Below are 27632 nucleotides of genomic sequence, written 5' to 3' on the forward strand. Positions count from 1 at the left end.
GATCTTTGAAGGTGTTCTTCTGTGAGCCTCTCTGTGTATCACAAACATGCACTCAGTGGCAATTTCAAAAATGTCTAAATTAAATAGGAAGCTTCTGTTGCTTCTGGATCTACCAAAAAGGGGGAGGGGGGCCTGGAAAAACAAGATGATGTGCAATTACTCCAGTTATGTATTTTGGTGTTAACCGTGATTTAAATCTGCATTATATGACTGAAAGACAGATTTTTCCCCCCCTTTTGACCAAGGAAAACAATTGGGGAGGGGGAAGACAAGGTATTCTGTTAAGTCAGTTGTGGAAATAAACAAGTGATTCCTTACTCCTCTAGGCTGTCCCAATATCTTCACCTTTCCAGAAGCAAAAAAAAAAAAAAAGTCTTCCTAAGTCTGCTAGAGGGGAAAGAAAGAGAGAAAGAAAGAAGGGCTGATTTGCACTATTTTATATCACACTGTTTCATGATAATCCTCGAATCTGAGCCTAACTTTCACTGATACATCATCCTTAACATTTCTAGAGGAAAAACATTTTTCAGGTTTTGTCTTTTCAATTTTTTGCCAAAAAAAAAATCTCAATAAAAATCAGATCTGTCATTCCCTTCATATGGTCCTCCACAGAGGGGCATTGCACTATGCGTTTTTCTTCACAGGCTATATAAGGTAAAATTAAAATTACCTGTGCTCTCATTTCCCCCAGGATGCATTCCCCTGTTAGATGTGCATCCCTGTGCCCGTAAGTGGCAACTCAGGCACGGAGCCTTGCCTCTGCTTCAGGGGTGACGTCTAAGCGGGACCCCCACAGCCTTGATCTGATTAGACAGCCGATTACAAGATAATCCCCTGAATATTTCATGCTGAAATGAGCATGCAGCGTTTAGGCGGTATGGTAACTTGAGCAAGTGGAGAGGCAGCCGTATAAAGAAGCTTGCTACACTCACCTCCTGCCAGAGAGTATTGTCCACTCTTTTGAATGCACAGAGGCGGCCTTTGCAGAAGCAGAGAGCCAAGGATTCTTCATTTAATCCTCCCCAGCAAAAGTGGCTACCCCCACTTGGCTTTACTGGCAGAGTGGATTTTCTCTTAAGACGCCAGCTTTGCCTGGGGATTTTTCTTGTCTCCTGCTGCTGTTCTCTTGCTTTCGTTGGTCCGTGAAGTTTAGGGAAAAGATGCTGACATCCCAACCTAGAGATGCCTGGAGCATCGGTCACTGGCGAATGTCTATTTTTGCCCTCTGCTTAGATGGCTATTACTGAAGCAGAAGTTTCTGGCTGATGAGCGTCGGTTTGTGGTTTGCTTCTAGCTGGCTCAACCGAGAATGGAAATAGCTGCGACCTACTAGCTTGGAGTGCTAGTTGTCACCCAGTGCGGGACCAGAAGTGGAGTGTGCCCGGTCACCAGAGCCGCATTCCCTTAGTGTTGGGACAACTTCCAGCTTTAAAGCCTTCAGGGCAGGATGGAAGCAGGAGCACATGGTAAGGTTATGTCTGTGGCTTCCTTGCTGGTTGTTGACAAAGAGGCTTGGCGGGTGGCGGTGGGAAAGGGTGCTTTGAAAGGGACTTCTGCTTCCTTAAATGCACTTCCACTAATCACAAAAATATCTCCCAGCATCCTGCATTAAGCTTCTTATTGTAGAACTGCAAATCAACAAGCACATATAACGTGCATGGGAAGGCGAGCAAAACCAGTGATAGTGGGTGATAATTTACATACCATTACTTCTGTATCCATCCCCCATCCCCCCCAAAAAACTTTGTTGTTTGTGTGACTGTGGTCACAGGCTGCAGTCTTGTGCAGAGTTAGACCTGCTGAAGGCTGTTGATTTCAGGCCTGAATGTTGTACAGGGCCGGACTGATGATGTTCAAACTGAAAACGAGATTTATTCCAAGTTGCACTGCCAGGCCGGATTCTGATTTTGTTCGTTTGTTCTGGTGTTTTTGTGAACTGGCATGTTTGCATCGACATGCCTTTGATTTACTCGCATTTATTTATTTATTTTATGGGCTTGACTTGTTTTACTGGCTTGCTTTAATTGCCGTGATTAGGCTTAATGGACTCCTTCTTATTATCTCAGTTGGTTTCATTGATTTAGCTGTGAGCTGCCTCAAACCAGCCCGGTGGAGGGCACATAAATTTTCTAAATGTCTAGGCTGTAGAATTCTGTCAAGCCACTGGCCTCTGGGCATCGTGGGGAACATAACGGCACTGAGAAATATGTCACGTAGCAACTTGGTTGTGGTCAGTCACCTGATGAACGAGGATTGTAGTCTACATTCTCCATAATTTGAAGAGACATCTCCATGACCATGGGGGGGGGGGAGGGGGAGACAAGACATATATATTCCTGCATTGTGCAGGGGGTTGGACTAGATGGCCCTGGAGGTCCCTTCCAACTCTATGATTCTATATAGTATTGGCTCTCAGCTTGTTAGCTTCCAGTTGAGAATTCATGAAGATTTTGGCGTGCAGCCTGAGGAGCTCAGGGACCTCAGTGTGGTATGATGCTGTAGAGTCCATCCTCCAAAGCAGCTATTTTCTTAAGGGAAATGGATGTCTGTAGTCTAGAGGTCAGTTATAATTCCTGCAGACCTCCAGGCTCCACCAGGGTAATGAGCCCAGAAAATCTTATCGAGCTCCACAGCAAAGAGCCTCTTTCGCTGCTGCTGAACTCCAGGTGGAATCAGTATCCGGTCTAGGGTTGCCAGTCCCCAATCAGGACAGGGTTTTCCCCAAGTTTGAGGGCTCCAATCTACCACCCACCAGCTGATCGGTGGGGGAAGTCTCACCCCTAAACAGCTCCCTCCCATGTTGATGTTGTTGGCATGATGGTGTCACCCGGAAGTGATGTTGAGTATCAACACTCAAATGTTTTGCCCAGAACTCTATGGTTACGGAGAGAACATCCTGGAACAGACCTGGGAGCCTCCCATTGGAAGCCAGTAAGATCTCGCAACCAGTGCTGGTCTAAACCAGATCATTATAGGGGTTATAAATACATGATTAGCTAGTCCTGTGATGTGTAAACTGTTAACTCTGGTTTGGGAAATACCTAAGAGATCTGGAGGTCATACCTGGGGAGGAAGCTCCACAGGATGTGATGTTGCATGCAGGATAAAGTTTAGCTCTTCTAGCTCTTCCCCTTCCTGTGATGTCATTTCCTGCCACCAAGATTCATATTTGAAATTGAATTTTTCCACTATCTATCAGTCTTTTTCTATCCCCTTACATCAGTTGTAGACATCTGTCTGCATGCATATATTTTGTATGTCATACTAGACCTTTGATCCTAAATATTTGTGCTCGTATAACTGGCTGCTGTCCTATTATGTTCCAGTCACCTGAAAAGCTTTTGGAATCCTCTACAGGTTTTCCTCAGTATTAAAGATAAAAGTCCATCTTGCAGGCCTACAGGGGCACACCAGCCAACAGTGGTCCTTTAATGTCTTTACTGGTGACAATCAGTTTCTTCTACACTGATTTCTCACTCACCTTACACCACTCTGATGCTCCTCTTCTCAGCAGGACTTTCATCCGATTTCACACTATCTGCCCTGGGGCTGCAGCAAGTGTTGGCATTTTCATGTAGCAAACAGAAACTGGTTTTTAGTGGTTTCTCTTGGCTGTGCAAAAATGCTGACGCTTGCTGCAGCCCTGGGGCAGATAGTGTGAAACTGGACAAAAGCCCCGCTGAGAAGAGGAGCGTCAGAGTGGCCTAAGGTGAGTGGGAAATTGGTCCTAGTCTTTATGGCATACTCTAAGGGTGTTTTTGCACTTACCTTTTACTGGCGCGAGTACCCTCCTGACGCCGGCGGATCTGCAGGGATTTCGCACCAGAAGCGCCGGCGCACCCAGAAGCGCCGGCAACTTCCGTCGCTAAGCCAGCGCAAACAGAAATCGCAAAGATGCAGGAAAACGTTTGCGCTGGCTTAGCGACGGAAGTTGCCGGCGCTTCTGGGTGCGCCGGCGCTTCTGGTGCGAAATCCCTGCAGATTCGCCGGCGTCAGGAGGGTACTCGCGCCAGTAAAAGGTAAGTGCGAAAACACCCTAAGAGAAACAGAAGTCCCAAAACATCAGCCTTCTGCAGCCACTATAAAATTTCCATTGCTCTTGTGCTCTCTAGAAGTTGCCGTTGTCTACAGGGGAACTGGTCTCTATAGTCTAAAAATCAGTTGAAATGCTGGGAGAACTCCAGGTCCCACCTTGAGACTTGTAACCATAGTACATTTGCCAGCTCTAGGTTGGGAAATACCTGGAGATATGGGGATGGAACCTGAGCTGGTCAGGATTTGGGGAAAGGAAGGATTTCAATGGACTATAATGCCATAGAGTCCACCTTCCAAAGTGGCTATTTTTCCAGGGGAACTGTTCCCTGTTGCCAGGAGATCAGTTATAATCCCAAGAGATCTCCATTGGCAACCCTAAACCGTAGTGATACATGGTAGTTTGAGAAATTATAAGAGTCTGGCTTTTGGAGAGCTGGGTTCATTAAACATGACCAAACAGGATAAGACTGAAAAGTGGAAAGTAAATAGGTCTCAAGTAAAATGTTTGAATATAGTTAGCCTGTTGTTCATTTGATCTTGTTCGGGGTTTTTCACTCCTTTGAGGAAATCCCTTCATGTTTGCAGAAAAATCTGAAATCTAAACAAACATGATTAAACTCTCCAAAATGATAAAGCAACACCTGTAGCTTTAAGAAGCAAATCACCTTGGTGGTTGTTGCTAAATAACCACAATAGTATTGTCAGCTTTCAAGCCTTGGTTTCTGTCAGTAAAAGTCAGGGTAAGAGAGCAGCACACTTTCCAGGGCTTTCTGGCCTTGAGGGATGACTTATTGGGCAAGGCCTGCAACAAACCACAAGGTGACTTTCTACCACTCAACTTGTATGACTCACCTGGACCTAGCTGCTTTCTACAGTTTAGAATTTCAGACTAGAATCTGGGAGACCAAAGTTCAAATCAAATTGTGGAGGCTCACTGGGTGACCTTAGGCCAGTAACACACTTGTGTCATCATAACAGCATGCTAATTTGTTGAGTTGATGTGAAAGTGGGGAGGGTCTACAGGTCCTTGCAGAATTCATGTGATTTCTTTCATTTACTCCTCAGATATGCCTTTAACTCCCTCATGTCATACTCACAAAAGAAACTCCAGCCAGACTTCTGCTTCAAAACACAGCAAAAAATGCCTCACAGTTCCTCAAGACCAATGCTTTGTACATTTTGGAAGAGTCAATGGGACTTCTGAATCACTGGACTGCAGAAAGACTCACAATCATTCTGTAAGTAGAACGGCTGGGATTTCTCTAAACGTAGTTGAGAGCTGGCTAGCATCATGACTGTGAGCTTGGATGTCTTAGTTCAAACCTTACTTCTGCAACAAACTCAGCACATAGCTTTGAGGGGCTGGATGAATTCCCCCTCCCAGTGAGGAAATGTAGTCTTCTTGAAATTTCTACAGTGCACCTGAAGAAGTGGACTCTAGTCTGCTAATGTTTACACTGGATTAAATTTAAAAATTACTCTTTGCATCTGCGCATAATTGCAGATTGCCATCATTGTTTTATAGCAATCATATGCAACTGGATTGTCTTCTCTGCACTGCTACAAATGATTGATACCCCTCAACGATAGTGAAATAGCCAGCCTTTGAGGTGCCACGAGACTCCTGTTTACTACTGTGTAACAGATAATTGATCTCTGAGAAATGACTGCCTCAGATATCAGACAGAAATGTGAGAAATGATTTCCTCAGATAGCAAATAGAACTGACATGTATCCCCTCTCTGCTGAGTAGTCCCATTTATGAGTGTTTGAAACATCTCTTGTTGCACAAACATTCAGTGAAGATGTCAAATTCTGACGGTTAATGTCACATCCAATGGTTTGTCTGAAACAGTAAATATCTGACCCATGAAAATGTTGGAAAATCCATGATTGGATAATCAGTGAGGGTTGTCCTGATCTTTAGAACTGTCCCTTTGGGTGGAGAAATACATGCTATTTTCTGGGAAACCAATCACCAATCTCTCGTGATCTTTTTTGGTTGACCCTTAGAGATTATTTGCATTTTAGCAACTGTAGTATAGTGGTTAGAAGAGTAGGTTTTTATATCCCACTTTCCTCTATGTTGAGGAGTCTCAAAGTGGCTTACAATTGCCTTCCTTTCCTCTCCTCATAACAGGCACCTTGTAAGATAGGTGGGACTGAGAGAGTTCTGAGAGAACTATGGCTGGTCCAGCAGGCTTCATGTGGAGGAGGAGTGGGGAATCAGACTCAGTTCTCCAGAACAGAGTGTGCTGCTCTTAACGGCTACACTACTCTAGATAGAGCCAGGCGGGCAGCTGTGTTACACTACTCTAGTTAAAGTATCTGACAATGACAGGGGAGTGTGGGTTTAAATCTCCCTCCTGTTATGAAGCTGGGTGACCATGAAGTTGCAAAATTTCTGAAGATTTGGATGCAGAGCTTGGGGAGGGCAGTGTCTGGGAGGGAGGAAGGTTGACAGGGATGTGATGCCACAAGAATATGATCTCCAAAGCAGTCATTTTCTCCAAGGGAACTGATCTCTGTAGCCTAGAAACTGCTTGTGATTCTGGGAGATCTCCAGGACCTGCCTGGGGGATGGCAGCCCCGCTGTGAGTCTGTCCCTCTTTTCTTGTCTAATCTACTTGAGAAAAGCTTTAAAAACAATTAAATTGCATAATAACAATTATTAATGAAGCCGAGAGCTGATAAAAAGCTTATCTTGCAAATACCCTTTTGTAAAATTATTCTTCGTTAAGTGCAAAGGGGCTTACTTCCAAGTGAAGAAATAGAGGACAGCATTCTTTGTGTTTTTTGCAAGGGGGATCTGAGCTCTCCTGACTTTCAACACAACACAACCAGGACAAGCTTGAAAACACTTTGTTACTTTCCATGTGTGTTTTACACACACACAATGCACAGAAAAGCACCCTTGCCAAACCCTGAAGTTCCTTCTATTTGGCTGCATCTGCTTTCTCTCTCTGGGGTTGCTATGGTGACTTCTCTGGCAGCAGCTTCTGGGAGGAGGCCCTTGGGTACCTGGAGATGATAAATAGCAAGGAAACTTCAGCAATATCTCCTCAGCTGGCAGCGGTCTTCATGCCTTGCTTTTGGATTCTGCGTGCATTTTTTCACTTCTGTTCCCACCCCACATATAAAGGAGGACTAATAGGTTGGAGATAATCTTCTTATAGCCAGCTAATGGATTTCCTAAGATCTCTGCCAGGCCCAGCAAGTAAGGGGTGATGACCTTAGTCCCTGTGGAGCGAATGGTGTGTGGAACCCTTTGAAAGGGTAGACGGGGAAGCCAGGTCTAGGAGCTTTCCCTCAGCAGGGATGGATTCAGAAGGTCTACATGGACTGCCTGTGAGTACAGTGCAAAAATGATAACTATGAAAAGATATATCCGGGACTGTATGTTTTCTGGAAGTTTAAAGAAATCCGTTCCTCAATAACCATATTTCTGTGTAAGCAAACCTAAATTTTGCATTCAGGCCCAGAAATGTACTTTCTTAGAAGGAAGAAGTAAAATTCTCAGGATCCTGAATGCGGTAACCTAGATCAAGTCCTCCCTTTTTTTCTGCACTTGTGCAGAATTGTGAAATCCATACAGCTTTGAAGGTATTCCCAATGCTCCTTTGATACCTGTTAACATTTAGTACAAACTCAAGCGAGCATGAAATGCAGTGAATTGTACTCTTAATCTGATTGGGATAATCAATTATTATTTTGGTATACTGCATGCTACATAAAGATTCACAGCAACTGGGATGATGGGCATAGAAAATGTGGAGGAGAGATAATAATGTGACCAGGCAGAATGGGCAAGTAAAATTCTACTTGTGGGGAAGGGGACAAGGTACACATCCTAACACTAATGTTTATAACACCAGAACAAACTAATTGGACATGGACACTTTGCAGAGTAACGGAAACAAAAAGACAGATGTCAGCAAAGATTTTACAGTCTGAATATCCATGGTTGGGGAGATGATGAAGTGGGGAGAAGAAGGGACAAAGACAGGAGAGAAAGCTGTCATTAAGAAGCACAGCATTATCAAGACCCAGAATGGCCAAGATGAATGAGTAATCTGCATATTTGCACTCTGTTGCTAGGCTGGGCATTCTACGGAGGACTTGTTTTCATATTAACTGGCCCCAAGGTAATAGGTCCTTCACTCATTATTCCCCTGCTCTTGTCTAGAAGTTCATGGAAGCTGAGGCAAGATTAAAATGAGGCTTGTTGCCCTGGGACTCTGAGGGGAGGTTGAGTCAGGCCTTTTGTGGCTTCCTCATGTTAATTTGATGTGAACTAGTTTCCCTGTTAATCCAGCTATGGGAGGCTGGAAGAAAAAGCTTTCACAGTTCTTTGTCACATTGAAAGCTACCAACCAGAATTGCTAGGCCCTTGTCAGAGGTGGGGCCCTGCCAAAGCACCTGATTCCCATCACAGTGGGAGAAAGTTTTTAAAAATTGACGGTTGCCACCATCCTGCTGGTTGCCATGCCATGGGAATGGGGTTGAATCATGCAGTGACACTCTGGGATTTGCCAACACTCAATGTTAAAACCATAGAGTTTTGACCAAATCCTAAAGCAGCATGTTGTTGATGTCATGGTATCAGTACAACACTACTTTTCTGACCACTGCCCTGCTGAGTTGAGGCAGGAAGAAAAGACAGCAGCAAGGAGGACTTCTGCTGAAGTGGGATACCTAATCTCCCTGCTCTCAGCCTAATCTATTTCAAAGTGTGGTCGCTGTGAGAATAAAATGAAGGAAGGGAATACAACGTAAATTGCTTTGGTTCCCCACTGAGGAGAAAAGCACAACATAAACATTGAAAGTAAGAAATAATAGAGGGTTGAGGAGGCCCATGGCTCAGTCAGTAGAGCATCTGCTTGGCATACAGAATGTTCCATGTTCAGTCCCTGGCATCACAATTTAAAAGGTTCAGGCAATTGGTGCTGCGAAACACCTCTTCCTGAGATCCTGAAGATCTGCTGCCAGTTCGAGTACACAATAACCTTGATGGACCGAGGCCTGTTTCAGTATAAGACAGCTTCATGTGCTCATGTGTGTGAGAGGACAGTACATATCTGATTTACCCTGGCAGGAAATTATGTGATCTTTGTTATCTATAATGAGGGTTGCCAGCTTCTAGGTAGGGCTGGAGATCTCCTGGAATGACAACTAATCTCCTGGTGACAGAGATCAGTTCCCCTGGAGGAAATGGTTGCTTTGCAAGATGACCTCTATGGCTTTATATCTCACTGAGGCCCCTCATTCCCCATTACCTCCCCCAAACCCATTTTCCCCAACCCCTCTAAGTCTCCAGTAGTTTCTTATCTCAGAGTTGGCAACCCTACCTATAATTAGTGACACCCTGTCATAAGGCAAGTTTGCTTGGAAAGTGGGGGGTGGGATGGTAGGGAGAGGGCAATCTTCCTAAGCTTTACGTAGAAAACCACGGACACATCCAGTGTTTTTCCCAGAATTCTCTGAGTCTAACTGTACAGTTGAAGAAATCATGATCAGCTTGGCCAGCACTACTGGGGATGCATTGCCCCCAAAGCCTGCATTGACAGAAATGAAACTGATGTTGATGTGGAGCCCACTATACCACCTTCCCTGGTGGGTGCTCTCTATATGGACATCTGAGTCCAGAACAAACTGGCAGGAAACCTTGTTTTATACTGTGCCCCCTGGTTCCGTATTTATCTTCCCCAAGGGAATATCTCTGTAGTCTGGAGAGCACTGATAATTCTGGGAGATCTCCAGGCCCCACATGGAGTTTGGGAACCCTGGGAAGAGCTCTTGAACCCAAGGGCAGAGCAGAGAACAGAGTGTAAATAATCAGGTGCTCTTCTCTCTGGCTGCAATCACACACACAAAATAATGCGCTTTCAGTGCACTTTCCGATTGGATTTTGCCAGTTCATACAAGTAAAATCCAGTTGGAAAGTGGATTGAAAGTGCATTATTTAGTGTGTGTGATCGCAGCTTCAGTCTTTCTTTACTAAGATCAATATCCTTCTGAATTTCCTTTGTCCTGTAAGAACATTACACGTTTTTGCAAGTTCTTTATCTGGTTATTCTTCTGGGATCTTTTCAAGTCGATAACGGTTTCTGTCTCCTGCTTTGAATTTAATTTTGGTGTCTGAGACTATGGGAATCGGAGGAAACGAAATTACGGCCAACTGACCCTTATATTTGCTCTCCAGCTTCCTTAGGTCTTTATGCTTTTTGTGGCAAAATGCCCAATTATCTATCAGACCTAACCACTCCAAGTCATCGCAGGGCATTTATGTTGGCTAGACTAAATGCGTTTCCCTCCAAAGTTTTACAAGGGAGATATCAGCGAGTCCCTTTAGCCGACAGACTTTGCTCCTGTGGAGCAAATACCCCTGACTCAATCCAGCATATATTGCTTGATTGTTCTTTATACCATAACCTCCGTAAAGACTTATTTGGCAAACTTTCTTTTTCTCCAGATTTGTCTATTCTGCCACCCTCTTATTATTTATTGAGTGATACTGAGGGGGTGGTTAGTGAGGCTGTGACAAAATTTCTGGCTGACATCCTTAAATTTAATTCTGACCATGTTTGAATGCATCTGTAAGCTCGGTTTTATTTTGATTTTATCTCCAATGTTTAAATTTTTATATTCTGTGTATTTTTATCTGAATCTATTATGCCATTAAAGGTTTGGTATGGTAATTTTGGTGTCCCTAACTTTACAGGAGCATCCAGAACTGCTACAATTTGGTACAGGTTAACATAATTAAGTATTGCTGTTCTATGTAGAATAATCCCAGTCTAAACCCATTGAAATCAGTGGGTTTGGACTCCTCAGCATAGGATTGCACCATAAAAATCCTTTAGGAGGATTTGGCAAACAAGTTTTTTTTCACATAGTCTGATTTATCTGTGTATCAGTTTGGGATCAGAGAGGAAGATTTCTTCAGACTAGCAGCATCCACAGGTACAGAGTGCAAATGTGGAAAAGTTTCAATTAAATATAGCCAAGAAACACAACACCCCCCCCCCCCCAATTCAACAATGCATTTTAAATTTGAAAGGCAAGAGTGCATTACTGCAGCATAACCAAACTGTGCTTTGGAACCCTGGGAACTGCACACCTGTGCAAGAACATGAAAGGTGCTAAGAGTAATCAAAATCCACTTAGTCTGAGCAATCTTGCAAAGAATTTCAGTAATCAACAGGTATTTGGTCGTCCACCAGAATCTGGCCAATAATCTGGTGAACAGTCTACTTTCTTCCCCGCTCCATACTGAAAGATAACTAGAATTTCTTAAAATAGGGACATTCAGTGCATGTCGGGGGCAGGAAGGAACAGACCAAGTCACATTGCTAGCACAAATTTCATATATTATTGAACATTTTGCACAGTTTCCCTATCGATCTCTACTTTGGATTCTGCTGAGAGCAGATTCCAAATACAGTTTCTGCATACCTTCCGCTTACTTGTGCAGAGATTCTGTGTGGGAAATCTGATTGGGGTAGATGAGGCCTACTGTTGAGACTTCAGTCTAATGTTACAGGAAACCAGATTGAGAAATTCCTAAGAGATGTGGACATGAAGCCAGAGAAGGGCAGAGTTTGGAGAGGGGAGGGAGCTCAACAGGGAAGTGGTTCTATAGAGGCTACTTTTCAAAGCAGCCATTTCTTCAGGGGAGACTGATCCCTGGAGTCTGGAGATCATTTGCAATTTCAGGAGAGCTCTAGGACCTACCTGCAGGTTGTTGGCAACCCTTACCTTAGTCTCCTTTCTGTGATAGATGTAAGCAGTTTAAAAATGGCAGCAACAGGTGTAATGGGGGGAAAGACATAGTTGCATTGAATGACAAAACAGTGTGGTAAAGTAGAGCGAAATTACTTCCTCTCACAACTACAAAACAAGAACTTTGAGCTCACACAGTGAAGCTGATTGGCAAGAAGAAGCAATTCTTTAATCAATTCTGCATAATTCATAACTCATGCAGCCCCTCCCCCCCAGCATATGGTGATGGCCACTGGCTTAGGTGGCTTTTGAAACAGGCACATTCACAAGGGAAAGTAGCCATGTTAAGTCACTAAAGCTCCATGCACAGAGACCGTGTAATGTACTGATTTACGAGACGTGTTGAAGGCAACATACTTTATTGGCAAATACATCACAAGGGAAGGAAACGCGGGCCGGGTCCCGATTATATACATACCCCGGAACAACCCTCCGTCTGGCCAGGTCCAATCCTGGCCAGTTAAACTGCCCGCCACAGATCTTGATTGGCGGAGCGTATTAGCGAGCTACATCCAGGGACCAGTGGTCTCCTCTGTAGCATTCGCTGTGTTGTAACCTCAAGACTGAAATGCAAGACATAACAGACAGGATACCTCTGATTACCAAATTTATTGGGTCATTGCACCACAAAGGGCAGCTTAGAGAAAATTCCAACTAACAAAGCCATTTAAACAAATGAAACTCAAATATATCCAGGCTGCTTTTGACCCATTAGACTGCCTGCTGCTCAGTGTTTTCCTTCCTTCTTTCCCTACCAACTGTGGGATATTTATTTAATGTATTTTTATCCTTCTCTTCTTCCAAAGAGCTCAGGGCAGGGTACAAGTTTCTTCTCTCCTCCATTTTATTTCTTTATTTATTTTAGCAGATTTATATTTCGCCCTTTCCCATAGGTGGGCTCAGGGCAGATTACAAGCAAAAATAAAAACAATTAAAACCCAACAATGAAACAATAATAGAACAAAATCAAAATTGGAAGCAATAGTAAAACTTTTATACTCACAACTACCCAATGAGGTAAGTAGACTCAGAAAGAATGACTAGTCCAGTACTTTTCCCATAACATCACACTGGCTAGGAACATGGGATGAATGGCCCAGTCACCCCCCGCTTATGAGTGCTCAGAAACATCTGACTTTAATGGAAATGGAATGGGAGATTAAATAGACCTGATCCAGGAAAGCAGTTTGTGTGTGCCCTGACCTGGATAGCCCAATCTCTTCAGATCTTGGAGGCCAAGGAGAGTTGGCCTTGGCTAGTATTTGGAAGGGCAACCACTAAGGAATACCAGGGGTGTGGGATGGAGGCCGGCAATGGCAAACCACCTCTGAAATGTCTCTTGCCTTAAAAACAAGTCCTACTTTGCCATCTAGTGGTGAATTGCACTAAAAGAGCTAGAACTTCTGGCTGCCAGACAATCTTAGGATCTCCTGGCTATTCTCCAAACAATGCCATACAATAATAATTATTTGTGTGTGTGTGGAGGGCTTCCTTCGCAATACATGGATTGGCATGTCTGTTTGAATCATGTATGGTCCAAAAATGTCTTTCTGTAATGTAGCTGTTTTCTGTAATGTAGGGGATTAAGGAACCATATTGCACATTCCCCGCTCCATACATAACTTCAATCTATAAACCTCATTCCTGTAAATGAACAGCATTTAGTCTTGCATGTGTACTCTGAATATCACATGGAAGGAAGATTCTGAGCCCTCTGACTGACTGGCTTCAAAATACCTCTTCCACTAAACTTATTCCAACTTTGTTCCAGATTATTAACAACTACCTGGATGCAGCTCCAACAGGACTCCCAGAAAGGACCTCACCCGGAGGGATGCACTTCCGAGACAGCAAGAGGAAAGTGGACTACGTTTTAGCTTATCATTACCGAAAGCGAACTGCACACCACGCTGGTGGCTCCCCAGGCCCCCTGCACAGACCTGCTTCTTTGGCTATTATTTCTAATGGGGAGACAGGCAAAAGCCACTCTGAACAGCAACAGGAGGAGGCTCATGGCCAGGATGCACCCAATCCAGATGCTCTGGTGATTGATATGGGCCCGCTGGATGTTCTGGAGGAAGCAAAACGAGAGCAGAGGGAGGAATTTGAGCGCAACTTGATGGAAGCTGGTCTGGAGATCGAGAAAGATGTGGAGGTAAGCAGCCAGTTCTTCCAGCATAAACTGCATCCTGTCTCCACTTGTGAGGTGTTGCCCTGGTCTGAAGAGTAAGGTGGAATCTGTGCCCCAGTTCGTACCTAGAAAATTGCTTGAGCAGAATGACCACATTGCTGCACCCAGGTGAGAAAAAGTAGTGTATGAGCAGGCAGGGGCAGCCCGACACCCCATGGCACCCTAGGCCGACTCGCTGCCTGGCGCCCCCCCCCCCAACTCTGTCCCTCATCCCCCCGCGTCTCCTCCTCTCTCCCTTCCCCACGGCATGTTAATTTCAAAGCCAGAACGGGCTCTAGTGCCACATTCCGGCTATCTAAATCTTCCCCACCTCCTCCCTCCCTTTCCCACTGGCGGGCCACTGTATGTTAATTTCAAACCCACCCCCACCCACCCACGATTGGAAAAACCGCGCCACGGGGCTGCACTCTCAGTCTGTCAGGAGCAGCGTCCTGAAAGGGCGGTCCCACTTCTGCTGAACTGACTTCTCTCGATACAGAAAGTGAGGAGGGGAGAAGTCAATAGCAATGGCACCATCCTTTCAGGACGCTGCTGCTGACAGTCTGGGAGCACGGCCCCACGGTGTGGTTTTTCTAATCTTTGAAATTGACAAGCAGTGGGGAAGGGAAGGAGAGGGGGAGGGCTTTAGATAGTCGGAACGCAGTGCTAGAGCCCATTCTGGCTTTGAAATTAACATACGGTGGGGAAGGGAGGGAGGAAAAGGAGGTGTGGGGGGGGGCAAACTAGGTGGTTGCCTGGGGGCACCCTAGACAACTGCCTAGTTTGCCTAGCGGGAGAGCCGGCCCTGTGAGCAGGCCATTCACAACGGTGCTGATTTTTGTGATTTATCGTCCTCAAAAAGAGGGGGGGGGGAATCTCTTGTGCATTACCTTATGCACCATAGTGTTGGCGCACAGTCACCCTCATGGTAGGGAGGAATGGAAGCCCACATTCCTCCATTCTGTGGAAGGGGGCATTGTGTCAGGTCATAGCTATAGAGCCGGGGCACCTGCTGTATCTCTCATGGGCTATGTTTATTTATTTATTTAATTTATTCTCTTTGATTTATATCCCGTCTTCCCCACCAGAGCAGGCTCAGGGCGCCTTACATGTTCATGTATATACATGTGTCAGACGTTGGAGCTCAAAGTAAACGGACCATCTTTTGTTGCAAAAGTAGTAGCGTTTATTTGGTATCTCAAAGTTCTGAATAGGCAGTCATTGGAACTGATAGCAAACATTGAAGCATACATGGGTTTTAAGGCCTTACATCAAAGCATTCATAAACAATCCTACATTCTCACACTCTAATGTTGCAAGTAACACCTTCCCTACTTCTTATCGCTCACGGCTCCCTTTCTCACGGAGGAGCCCTGCTGGCTCTCCTTGAGGCTACTATCTTCAAAGAGCTATTGCTTTGTTAGTGTTATGCAGAGGAATTCACAACATGGGTTAGTAACATTTCTAAGACTGTTTGATATGCAAGGTCTTCTGCTTCATAGTTAGTAATAGGAGTTCAAAATGGAGTTAGTCATGTCAAGGAACAAGTTACAGAATACATTCAGCATAATGACACAGTAATACTCTCCAATGTCTGACAACATGAAATATAAAAGTATATTAGAAGACATAAAATCATAAAAATCAAAACTTTTCAAGTCCTATGTTAATCTTTGGATGATCTGTTCTCTGTGGAGAATTTTAAATATTTGACATGGGATTGTAGAAGAAGAGTTGGTTTTTATACCCCACTTTTCTTTACCACAAGGAGTCTCAAACACATTTCCCTTTTTCCACAACAGGCACTTGTGAGGTAGGTAGGCAGGGATGAGAGAGTTCTGAGAGAACTGTGACTGGCCAAAGATCACTCAGCAGCCTTCATGAAGAGGAGGAGTGGGGAACCAAATCTGGACCTTCAGATTACAGTCCGCTGCTCTCAAACACTACACCATACTTCCACTACATACTGGAATATGTCGGCCTCCAATGCAGGAGAAGCGAATGTGGGGATTATTCTGGTGTGTTTGTAGGTTTAGCGTCCAGTACATTGTTTTACTGTTGTTTCAGTTTCCTGGATAGCCCAGTTTGCCATTTAGGATTTAGAATATTCAAATGTGCAAGTGGGAGAGAGTCCAAAAAATGAAGATGTCCCACAGGTTGTCCTGAGGGACCTTAATTTTGCTATGAGAATCGTTCCTGGAAGGGAGTGGTGTTTCTCAAAGACTGACTCTTGAGTGAAAGCACAGTCCACATTTTCCCAAGCACAGTCAGTTTGGCTTCATTTTCTTCTAAGCTCTCTGATGGTATCTGAAGGGAAGCAGTTTGAGAGGAGAAGGTTGCTAGTCAGTCGCCAGGTGTTAGAATATGATCATTAGACTCTGTGTCTAGACAGAGAGACAGGCAGACCTGATCACTTGTAGAAGTCTGGAACATTATTTCAGAAGCTGATGATAAAGATGCGGTGATATAGAGGTCAGAGGTTCCGATTTCACTTTCTCACAGGGGAAGATGATCATCAATGAACCTGTCTCTAAAAGGAGAGCTGGTTCATTACCCTGGGTCAAAGGTGGCCTGGCCTGATTTGACCATGTTCCCTCAGTTCCTGATAGTCAGGAGATTTCCCGTTAAGTGCCATATTTCACAGTATTGTGTACTACAGGTTAGCATAAAGAAAGCTGGCCTTTCAGTATATTTTGCCTTGAATTTTAGTTTGTTGAACACCTGAGGCCTTGAGCTCTAGTTCATCTGATGTCTTGTCTGAATAACCTCTTATTATAGCTTTCTGTTGTGGAAGGAAGAGAAAATGCTTTCATATTTTTCATTCCATTCATTCTCTGGAAAAGAATGATTCTGCTGTGCAGCAAGAGACATGTTTATGCTACAAAATAGATTTTGATGTCAATTTTAACTTGTAGCTTCTCTCAAGGAACTGAAGATTGGTGAGGCTGCTGCTAAGAATCTTTTTAGAAATCCTGATCCCTTGTCCCATAACAGCGCTGTAATTCCCAGGATTCCCTGAGGAAGAATTGGCAACCGTGATCTCCTAGAACCACAACTGATCTCCAGATGGCAGTTCCACTGGAGAAAATTGTTGCCTTAGAGCAGGGGTGTTGAACCCATTGTTATGAGGGCCAGATCTAACAATAAATGAGACCTTGTAAAATGTAATATCAGGAAGTAGAGATACCAACTTTATAAAGGACACATAGGTGCTTTCTTTTTTAAAAAGGTACTTTCTTTGTATCACTCTCCCATGTGATTGAGGGAACTGGGCAAAGGAAGCTCTTTCCTTTCTTACCCAGGGGACCAGGAGGGGGAGGAGCCTCAGCCAATAGAAGGAAGAGGGGCTTGGCTTAGTAGCTCTGCTGTGCAATTGAGAGATCCTGGCAAAGCCAGCTCTCCCTCTGCCCCCTTCCTCCCCAAGGGAGAAGCCTCAGCCAATGGAGAAAATAGAGGCTTTGCTCTGTAGCTCCTGTGTGATTGACCAAGCCTGGCAAAGCAGGCTGTGATGCAGAAGGAAGCAAGGGAGAGGGAGAAGGAAGCAGACTTGTTTGCAGGCCTGCTAGGAGCCCTCTGGGGGCCTGATCCGGCCCCCAGGCTGCAGGTTTGACACCTCTGCCTTATAGGGTGAACTTTATGGCATAATACTTCACTGAAGTCCTGCCCCTCCCCAAACTCCTTCCTCTGTTCCCAATCTCCAGGAATTTCCAAACCAAAGTTGGGAACACTAGAGGGAGAGGGAATTCTGATCAATAAACCAGTTTAAATCTATAGTGTAGCTCTGACTTAAGGTAGTAGATCTAAGGGTAGTTGTGTCTGTGAGGGACAATGCCCAGAGGCAGGTAGTGTTGTGTCTGGATGCAATTTCAGTAGTTATCTTGTGGCAGCTTTGCAACTTTGGCCCTGGCTAGAGCTGGCAGCCCTGAGTTGCGAAATTCAGCAAGGTTGGGACCTCAGCAAGGTATAATGCTATAGAGCAGGGATGTCAAACATGAGGCCCGGGAGCCAAATCAGGCCCCTGGAGGGCTCCTATCAGGTTTCCAAGCTATTGGCTGTCATCTGCTTCCTTCTCCCTCTCTCTTGCTTCCTTCTGTATCACAGCTTGCCTTGCCAAGCTTGCTCAATTGCACAGGAGCTACAGAGCAAACCCTCTATTTTCTCCATGTTGATTCATAGGAAAATCTAGAAACAAAAGCCATATGATAACTTGTATGAAGACCAGTTGAATAACACAGTGCAGAATTTAAAAAACAATAGAGTTTTTCAGAACTCTATCAGAATGCTTGTTAAAAAAAGTTTCAGGGTGGAGATCTCAGATATATATTTTTCTCCCCCCCATTTTGTTTTGTTTTGTTTTCTAACATCCAGGCAGAGAAAGGAAACTGTAAATGTTGCACACAGTGTTGTGTTGTATGGGTTGGACTTAATAGAAGGCATTGTGTAGTGCTTATTTCAAGATGAAAAATAAAACTAAAACTTGGTTTAAAAAGTTTAAGGTCTGTCAGATGCCTATTAGGGTAAGTACTATGTCAGGGGTGTCAAATGTGCAGCCCGGGGGCTGAATCAGGCCCCCGGAGGGCTCCTATCAGGCCCATGAGCAACTGGCTGCCATTTTCTTCCTTCTCCCTCTCTCTTGCTTCCTTCTGCGTCACAGCTTGTTCAATCACCCAGGCTTGTTCAATCACTCAGGAGCTACAGAGCAGAACCTCTATTTTCTCCATCCACTGAGGCTCCTTCCTTGGGGAGGAAGAGAGGATGAAGAGCTTGCTTTGCCAGGCATAGCAGAGCTACTGAGCCAAACCTCTCTTCCTTCTATTGACTGAGGCTCCTCCCCCTCCTGGTCCGCTGGGGAAGGAAGGAAAGAGCCGGAGCTTCCTTTGCCTAGTTTCCTGGATCCTATATGAAAAATACAAAGAAAGCACCTTTAAGATCAACAAGTGCTAATATTTTAAGCATGTTTAAATTTAATTTTTAAAAAATCTTTGTGTTGGTCTGTCCTTTATAAAGTTTATATCTCCGCTACCTAATCTTAAATAGGTAAACACATGGCCCAGCCTAACATGGCTTGGCCTGACAAGGTCTCATTTATGTCAGATCTGGCCCTCATAACAAATGAGTTTGACATCCCATTCCCTGTACTATATCATAGAAGAAAAGAACCACCTTTCCTGCCTGCAGCAGTGCTTACATGAAGCTGCTATGTATTGAGTCAAATCCTTGGTGCATTGAGGTCAGCACTGTCTACTCAGACTGGCTGGAGGGACAAGTTAAGCCTGTGGAAATTTTCCAACAGCCAACTGTCTATGGGTAGAGTGCCCTCTGTTCTGCTTACTCGGCTCCCTGAGGCTTCGTAACCTCTTTGCACCTATGGCAATGCACAAGGTACATCTTAACTCTTTGGTCATCTAACTTCAAAGCTGCTCCTCAATTCATTCCGCCCTACATGGACCATCAGTAGTTAAGTTAAACTTGAATTGCACTGTTCTTTAATAACCACAAATGGAAGCTTTGCTGTATTCAATCATTATACTGTATGGCAAAGGCATAATAGGAAAGACATTTGAGATGGGTTTTGGCACCTACTCAAAAAAGATTGACTTACAGCCTGTTGTGAATGAAATGCATATCGAGAGAGATGGAGCATTTAAGAGATGGGAGGAGGGTTTTTTTTAATTTAAGTCTTGGTACTACTTTTTCTAATGACAGTTTCTGTCTTTTATCTAGTTATCAGGGATTTCAGTGATGAGAGATATCACAGCACCCCACCCCCAACCTAGTAAAAATGGCCAAGTTTTGCATACATCCAAAGAAATCTTCCCAAGAGAAGGTAGTACACTAGATTCCTGATGAAGTGCAGAGGTAAAGCGGTGCCCTGTAGATGCCTGGGTCAAGAATCAGCTTATGTTTCCTTATGGAGGGCAGAATTACTTTTACTTAACCTTACTGCATTTATCAAAAATGGTTTCCTGCCCCTATTTTTGATTCATATCTTCAAGAAAATTGATCTATTGAAAATAAACATGAAAAGTTCCAGTCTAAAGACTGTTGTGGTCTCTTTCTCCTTTGGGGGGTTTTATTGAGGGCACAAGGCATTTTTTTGTAGCAGGAACTCCTTTGCATATTAGGCTGCAACCCACTGATGTAGCCAATCCTCCAAGAGTTTACAGTAGGCCCTGTACTAAGAGCCTTTTAAGCTCTCGGAGGATTGGCTACATCAGGGATGTGCGGCCTGATATGCACATGAGTTCCTACTACAAAAAAAGCCCTCTGTATCTTGGTCTTAAAACTACCTGATTAAAGTGATAGATAAAACAGAAGCAGATTGCCTGATTCAAGACCAGGCTGAGACCATGGATATACCAGCAGTAGATCTAGACGGCATGTTCTCCAGAGAAGGGCCCCACTTGTAGGGTTGCCAGCTCACATTAGGAAATACATGGAGATTTTGAGGGTGGAGCTTGAGAAGGGTGGAGCTTGGAGAGGGGAGGGACTTCTGTGGTGTATAATGCCATAAAGTCCACCTTCCAAAGCGGCCATTTTCTCCACCTGGATATCAGTTGCAATCCCAGGAGGTCTCCATCTGCCACCTGAAGACTGGACACTCCACCTACTTGCTGGTGGCTTAAGCTGCTGAAGTTTCAGAATCTGGGCTCTGGAGTGCAGCAGGAAGAAGAGTTCTGCAGTCCAGGAAATTTCTGCATTTTCTATACCTGCTTTGGTCAGTGCTGAAACCTTGTGCTGCCCACCAGCCATAGAGGCTGCTCTTGTTCCCCTCTGTACCCTTGAATTCCTGAAGTGGGGCTTCAGGCTTGTGTCTACAGTATCATAGGCTTGTTTCAGGCTCAGACAGGGCTGCCAGGTCTCCTGCTGTGGTGGATGGCTTCCCACCAGCAGCCATATAAAATAAAAATAAAATAAAATGTTGTAGTTTGTCACTTTGTAGGGATGCCAGCCTCCAGGTGGGACCTGGGGATCCCCCATAATTACAATTTATCTCCAGAGTATGGAGATCAGCTCCCCTGGAGAAAATGGATGCTTTGAAGGGTGGACTCTATGGTGTTCTACCCCACTTAGCTCCCTGCCCTCCCCAAGTGCCATCCCCAGATCTCACACAGAAAAATCCAGTTGCAAAGTGCATTGAAAAATACATTATTCTGCATGTGTGAAAGCACAGGAAATCATGAATGGCTGTAAACTTTGCTAGCAGAGGGAAGCCGAGCAAAAGCATCTCTGCTGTTTTGTTTTCCATGTAGCGGCAGGAACAGAAAGTTAACAAAGCCCAGCAGAGGATGTTCATCAGTCTGTTCCTGAAAACACTTTTTAATTATCAATGACTTTGTTTTCAGTAGAAATTAATCTGTAAATTGAATCCAGTGGGACGAGGAAGGGAACGGCATTGGATGCCTCTAGAGAAGGCTGAGCAGCAGATATGACAGTGCAAGAAACACACGCCTGGAATCCCGCAGGAGTGGGGCGGGGGGGAGATTTGGAACAGAAAAGCAGCCAGTGGGGAAAGGATTAGGTGCTTTCCCTGCATGTCATCTCAACTGCACTTCATCTCAACCAACCCCCCTTTTAAAAAAAGGAAAATAGCACTGAGAATTGTTACATGCATTTGTGTGGAATTTGTTATTTCCCTTTGGAGTGCAAATTTGAGAGGGCGGGATCAAGTCCCTAGCAGCCCACAGTACTCTGTGTGTGCCCACTGTGTTTGTCTTGGAGATTCACAAGTTGTATAGGGTTGATGGAGAAAAGGTAAACAACTAATGGGGAAAACCACCTGGAAAGAAATGAAAAGGAGAGCTATTGCATTAGTCCCATTGAAAGATGGCACGAGGCCATGGAAAGATAACCTGGCTGTACTGTTTAAGACCACAGAAAGGAAGGACTCATGGCTGTGCCCTAATTTAAGAACAAAAACACACACACACCCTCCCTTCACATAGAAAATCAAAATGCTGGGGCAGAAAGCTAAATTAGAATTTTTAGAGTTGCTAATCCCCAGTTGAAGGCAGGGGATCCCCCCACTTCAAGGTCATCAGAAAGCAGGAGGCAGGGAGGGAAATGTCTTCTGGTCACTCCATTAAACCCTATTGGAGACCGATTCCAATAGGGTAGAATGGAGAATTGATCCATTTGTATCTGGGACTCTTGGGGGACTGTTTTTTTAAGGTAGAGGCACCACATTTTCGTCATAGCATCCAGTGCCTCTCCTCAAAACACCTTCCAAGTTTCTAAACGATTGGGCCAGGGGATCCAATTCTGTGAACCCCAAAAGAAGGTGCCCCTATCTTTCATTATTTCCAAATGGAGGGAAGGCTGTCACACCCTTTCTCCTGGGTCCACCCCCAAAGTCTCCTGGCCCCACCCCCAAAGCCCCCAGATATTTCTTGAGTCAGACCTGGCAACCCTAACTTTGGGCTTTGACATGCAGGAAATGGGAAGGACACCCAACTATATGCTAGATTAAATCTTTTAGTCTGAAAACTGTTACTTTAAACTGATCAGTTATCTATTTTTACAGTCTGGCTGGGTCTTTTAATTCTTGATTTTAATGAATAACTTTTAATATTTTATGCTTTTATTATATTTTATTTTGTAAGCCACCTAGGGCAGGTTTCCTGAAGAGGCATATCAAAATGTTCAAAATAAATAATCTTTTGAAAATCATGCGAGCTCTTCCCCCACCCCTGCCAGCACTCTGATGTGCTCCCAGTTCTGTAGTCCAGTCCTATAGGCTGTTGTAGGCTTAGGCCTCATTTTGGGCAGGAGCTCACGGGAGCAGAGCTCTATATTTTATTGTGCTCTTTCTTTCTTACTCCCCCCTCCTTTTCGGTATTTGCTTTTGGGCTCCACTGTTCAAAGTCCCTGTGAGAATTTTGCTGAACTCTGAAATTTGACAAACTTTCTAATATTTCCCCCCACAAAAATGAGAAAATAACCAAAAGATAAAAAGCAGACAGATGGAAATCTTCATCATGACACTGTGGTCACGTAGGCAGAAGTAATTTAAAAGTATGATGGGAGTGAGATGTTATTATGACAATTATAATTCAAGAACATTTTAAAGTAGATGCTAAGCTGATATAATTCAGTACCCCTTCTGGTGATGTCAGGGGTGTGTAGCATATGCAAATGAGTGGTGCTAATGAGCTCCAGCACCTCTTTTTCTACTAAATGACCCCTGTGTAGGCTGGCTGCTACTCTCTCATCCTTTGCTCCCTATTACAGATGTAAAATTTCCTGGAGGGAAAGCCTTCTTTCCATAGTGGGGTACGGAGGGAGGTAGAAACTGAAATTGAAATATATACAGTAATAACTTTCCTATGAAGCCTAAACATATTTTACTGATTGAACATATACAGTATAACTTAATTAGCATTAAAATTCTACTAGCAAAATTACAGAATTTTGAAGTATAAATGCCTGTGTTTTCTACAAGCAAAACTTTCGATACACTCAGTACCTGAGCACAGGAGCAGCAGAGTTCCTCACTCTACATTACGTTAGCATGTATATCTTAACTTTTGCCATCTGAGAGGCAGAGGTATGATTGCCACCATCCGCCTGCTGATGGTGGCTGAGAGACCTGTTACCACTTATGCCTGCTGCTACTCAGGCGGGTAGGAGAACTGCTAATGCTGCTTAGGAAACTGACTAGCTGACTAACATGCTACAATTGAATCAAGCATTGGTTCCAAATATTGGAAATATGTGTCAGACGAAGGCTGCTGAAACATGCCAAGAAACCTAGGAAGTGTGTCACACTTTATTTTTGTTGAAGAAATCATACCAGCACCTTCTTGGATACTGCATAATTGCAGAGCTTATCTCTTCTGTGGACTCTCTGCGCCGTTTCTTATGAAATACTGAAACTACTGTATTTTGCCTGATCAGTGTTTTTGCTCAGCTTTATAATGAGCATTATTGCAACTGAATTATTGTGAAAGTTCTTGCATTATATAAAATTGGATATTGAGATAAACATACAATATTAATAGAGCACATGAAACAGATGTTTGTATAATTGCTCACATATGGTTTTCTCCAGCTACTCAGGTGAGCAACAGGAGAAAAACGAAAGAGAAAATGGGTGTGTGTGTGTTCAATCGGCATCCCAGGCCAAGTGAAGTCACTTCTATGTCACACCATAATCACATTGGGTGTCGCTGCAGCATTTTCCCAAAGCTCTGTGATTAAACTATAGAGTTTTTGATGAATGCTAGATCATCACCTTTAGCAAGATGACATCACATTTGTGTTGCACCAGAAGTGACATCATTATTCCTGGGACACTGATCACATGTCTCCCCCACTGTAAGTCCTTGTCTTCCCCATCTCACTTGAGTTGCTTGGCAGCCCTAGGTCGGGGGTGGGGTGGGAGGTGATGTTAGAAAAAAGCAGGGCTTTTTTGGTAGAAAAAGCCCAGTAGGAACTCATTTGCATATCAGGCGCACACACAACACCAAGCCACACGACACACCAAGCACACACGACACCAAGCAAGCCAGTGTTCCTGTGCGTTCCTGTTTAAAAAAAAGCCCTGGAAAAAAGTGTAGTAAGGAAAGCATGTTAATTGGATGGAAACAGGCTCATACAGTCATAACAGACATAGCAATGTATTTGGATAATTGTGACACTGAAAACATTGACCTCATCAATGTATTATCATCATACACATTATAGCATTTTAATTGTGGACAAAATTATTCATATTTGAACAATAAGCATAGCATTGTGCTTTATGTTTCTATGCTATACACTGAAATTATCATTTTCTCATGCTGGGGCTTCAACATTGTCCTTTGGAAAAGTTGTCTGTTCTATATTTTCTCCAAACTTTTCTCTATCTTGAAGAGTTCCAAAGCAGTTTACAATCGCATCCCCTTCCCCTCCCCTCACGACCACAGCCACCTTGTGAGGCAGGTGGGGCGGAGAGAGTTCTGAGAGAACTAGGACTAGCCCCAGGTCACTCAGCAGGCTCCATGTGGAGAAGGAATAGGGAACTGAACCCAGTTCTGCAGATTATTTATTTATTATTTCCATTTATATTCTGGCCTCCCCACAAGTGGGCTCAGGGCAGATTACAACAAGATTTAAAACGTCAATTGAATTATAAATAGTTAAAAACATTTAAAACTGCATAGTTTAGTAGATTCATACATATGGTTTCCAGCTGGCACCACTAGGCCTCTCAAATAATCTACTCTGGGCCTTATAAAATAGTAACTTCAATTGAAGCATCTTCAGCATTAGAGCGTGCCTCTCTTAACCATCACACTATTCTAGCTCTTAATAGGGTTGCCAAGCCCAATTCAAGAAATATCTGGGGACTTTGGGGGTGGAGCCAGGAGACATTGGGAGCGGAGCCAGTTGCAAGGGTGTGACAAGCATAATCGAACTCCAAGGAAGTTCTGGCCATCACATTTAAAGGGACAGCATATCTTTTAAAATGCCTTCCTTCCATAAGAAATAATGGATAGGAGCACCTTCTTTTGGGGCTCATAGAATTGGACCTCCTGGTCCAATCGTTTTGAAACTTGGGGGGGTATTTTGGGAAGAGGCACTAGATGCTAGACTGAAAATGTGGTGCCTCTACCTCAAAAATCAGCCCCCTCGGAGCCCCCGATACCTCCAGATCAATTCCCTATGAGAATCGATCTCCACATAGGGAGTAATGACGTGCTCAGCAGACATTTCCCTCCCCACCCCATTTCTGGTGACTCTGAAGTGAGGGATTGGCATCTCTACTCATGAGTTGCTGCCAACTTCTCCAAAGTAACACAGACACACCATCCCAAGAGGAAGCCTTTCAATCGGAGAATGAAGCCTCCGGAGGTGGAAAGTCACATGGTAGCTGTGGGGGCTGGTCTTCCCCCCACCGGCCAGCTGACTGGGAGTGGGAAGGAGCCTGGGAAAGCGGGAAAACCCCTGCTGGGACCTGGGGATTGGCAAGCCTATCTCATAAACACTGCTTGCACTCTCTCCTGATATCTCCGTTACTGTGTTGCTTGCCACTGAAAAGTTGAAGTTATTTGCCATGGAGTCTGTGGTTGCCTTTTTTTTTTTTAAATGACAGATTAAAATGGTCTATCCATTGTCTCCACCAGTTGGTCCATCAAGGGATTTGGCGCATCTGGTGCTCTCTACCAGGGCTTCTGGGAATGTGAACTCAATTTTCCTTTCAATTGTTGAAGTTTTTCTTCTAAGATTTCTTTGTTGCCATTCACACCCCATACATGAATTTGCAGTAAAATATCCCTGTACAATGCTCTTATACAAAGGGACATTTTCCCATCCAGCATTTGAGTGACAAGAGGCTTGTGGTGACTGATCCATAAGTCACTTGATGGGCCTCAGAGTTTACAGGCTGGGTCTGGGCAGGGGCTTTTTTGTAGGAAAAGCCTATCAGGAATGGATTTGCATATTAGGCCACACCCCCTGGTCACTATTGTTTTACACAGGGCTTTTGTTGAAAATGCCCAGCAAGAACTCATTTGCATATTAGCCACACCCCCTGATGCCAAGCCAGCCGGAACTGCAATCCTGTGCGTTCCTGCTCAAAAAAAGCCATGGTTGGGGCTCCCATGCTGTGTCAGGTGTAACACAATGGAGAGCTGCTTTCAGTCTGTGTAGACAGTATTGATGTTGATAGACCAGTGGTCTGATTCAGTATAAGGCAACTTCATGTGCTCATGAGATGTGACTTGTGGGTTATCCTCAGTTCTTGTGTGCAGTACCCAATTAGGATCAGAATGCAGTGCATGTGGCAAAGGGGCATATGTCCCCCCCCCATCTGAAACACTTGGGGGTGGGGGGAGGCTGTTTGGGAAAACCTACATGCTCCCTGGGTTACAAGTGGGTTTCCCCCAGAGGCCCTGCTGTGCTGTAAAAATGATGCAGGGGCACACCAGGCACACCATGGTTCTGATGCTAATTGCCCCCCTCCCCCAACAGTTGAAGAGAGCCCACAACAGATGTGTAATGGTGTTACATCCAAAACTACCAACTCTAAATTTGGGGAGTTCCTGGAGGACTAGGGGCAATGCTTGGGGAAGGTGAATGAATTAATGTTTTTATTTGCAGTCAAAGACCATTAATCATAAATCGTGGCAAACATTCTTATTAAAACTGAGATTAATTCCAGCACAGAACATGTGTTTAGATAGGGGAAGGTGGAGTTTGGGGAGGTAAGGGGGTTCAGAAGGGATGTGATGTCACAGAGTCACCTTCCCTCTGAAGCTGCCTCTTATGGAACTGATTGCAACCCAGGCCTTACCTGAAGTTTGGCAACCCTATGCCTGAGATACTGTGAGGACCCCAGAGAGGTTTTACCATAGAGTTTGCCCCAAAAATAGAGCATCGCTGACTTCTGTATGACATCATCACATCAGGGATGTTCCTGCCCACTCCCAGGATGCCTCCCAGATCCCCCTGCTGGCACAACGAGGGAACTTGGCAACCCTAGCCCCATGGATATAGTCACCATAAGCCGGTTGTGATTTGATGGCATACCCTTCTTCTTCCCATGTCTCTCACTACTGCACCACACAAGCTTTCCATGGGAAGGAGCTTCCAAACTGCAGACATCCCATAATGATTAGGAGCAGTGTACCCTGGCCTGGATAGTCCAGGCAAGCCCAAT

General features: G+C 44.4%; 1 protein-coding gene across 3 annotated transcripts in view; it reads left to right on the forward strand.

Annotated features, from left to right (window-relative positions):
- The first annotated feature begins 1192 nt into the window (after positions 1-1192).
- The window catches only part of ANO2 (anoctamin 2), a 178070-nt gene continuing 151630 nt past the window's right edge, over positions 1193-27632 (forward strand). For all 3 annotated transcript variants that reach the window (XR_009556199.1, XM_060254361.1, XM_060254362.1), the window contains exons 1-3: positions 1193-1466; positions 5101-5273; positions 13589-13972. Coding sequence is in view for 2 of the 3 variants with exons in the window: in XM_060254361.1 (XP_060110344.1) it covers positions 1448-1466; positions 5101-5273; positions 13589-13972 (576 nt within the window). In the remaining variant the exon portion in view is untranslated. The remainder of the gene's footprint in view (positions 1467-5100; positions 5274-13588; positions 13973-27632) is intronic.

The sequence above is a fragment of the Heteronotia binoei genome, chromosome 14 (genome assembly GCF_032191835.1).
Source record: "Heteronotia binoei isolate CCM8104 ecotype False Entrance Well chromosome 14, APGP_CSIRO_Hbin_v1, whole genome shotgun sequence".
Classification (NCBI taxonomy): domain Eukaryota; kingdom Metazoa; phylum Chordata; class Lepidosauria; order Squamata; family Gekkonidae; genus Heteronotia; species Heteronotia binoei.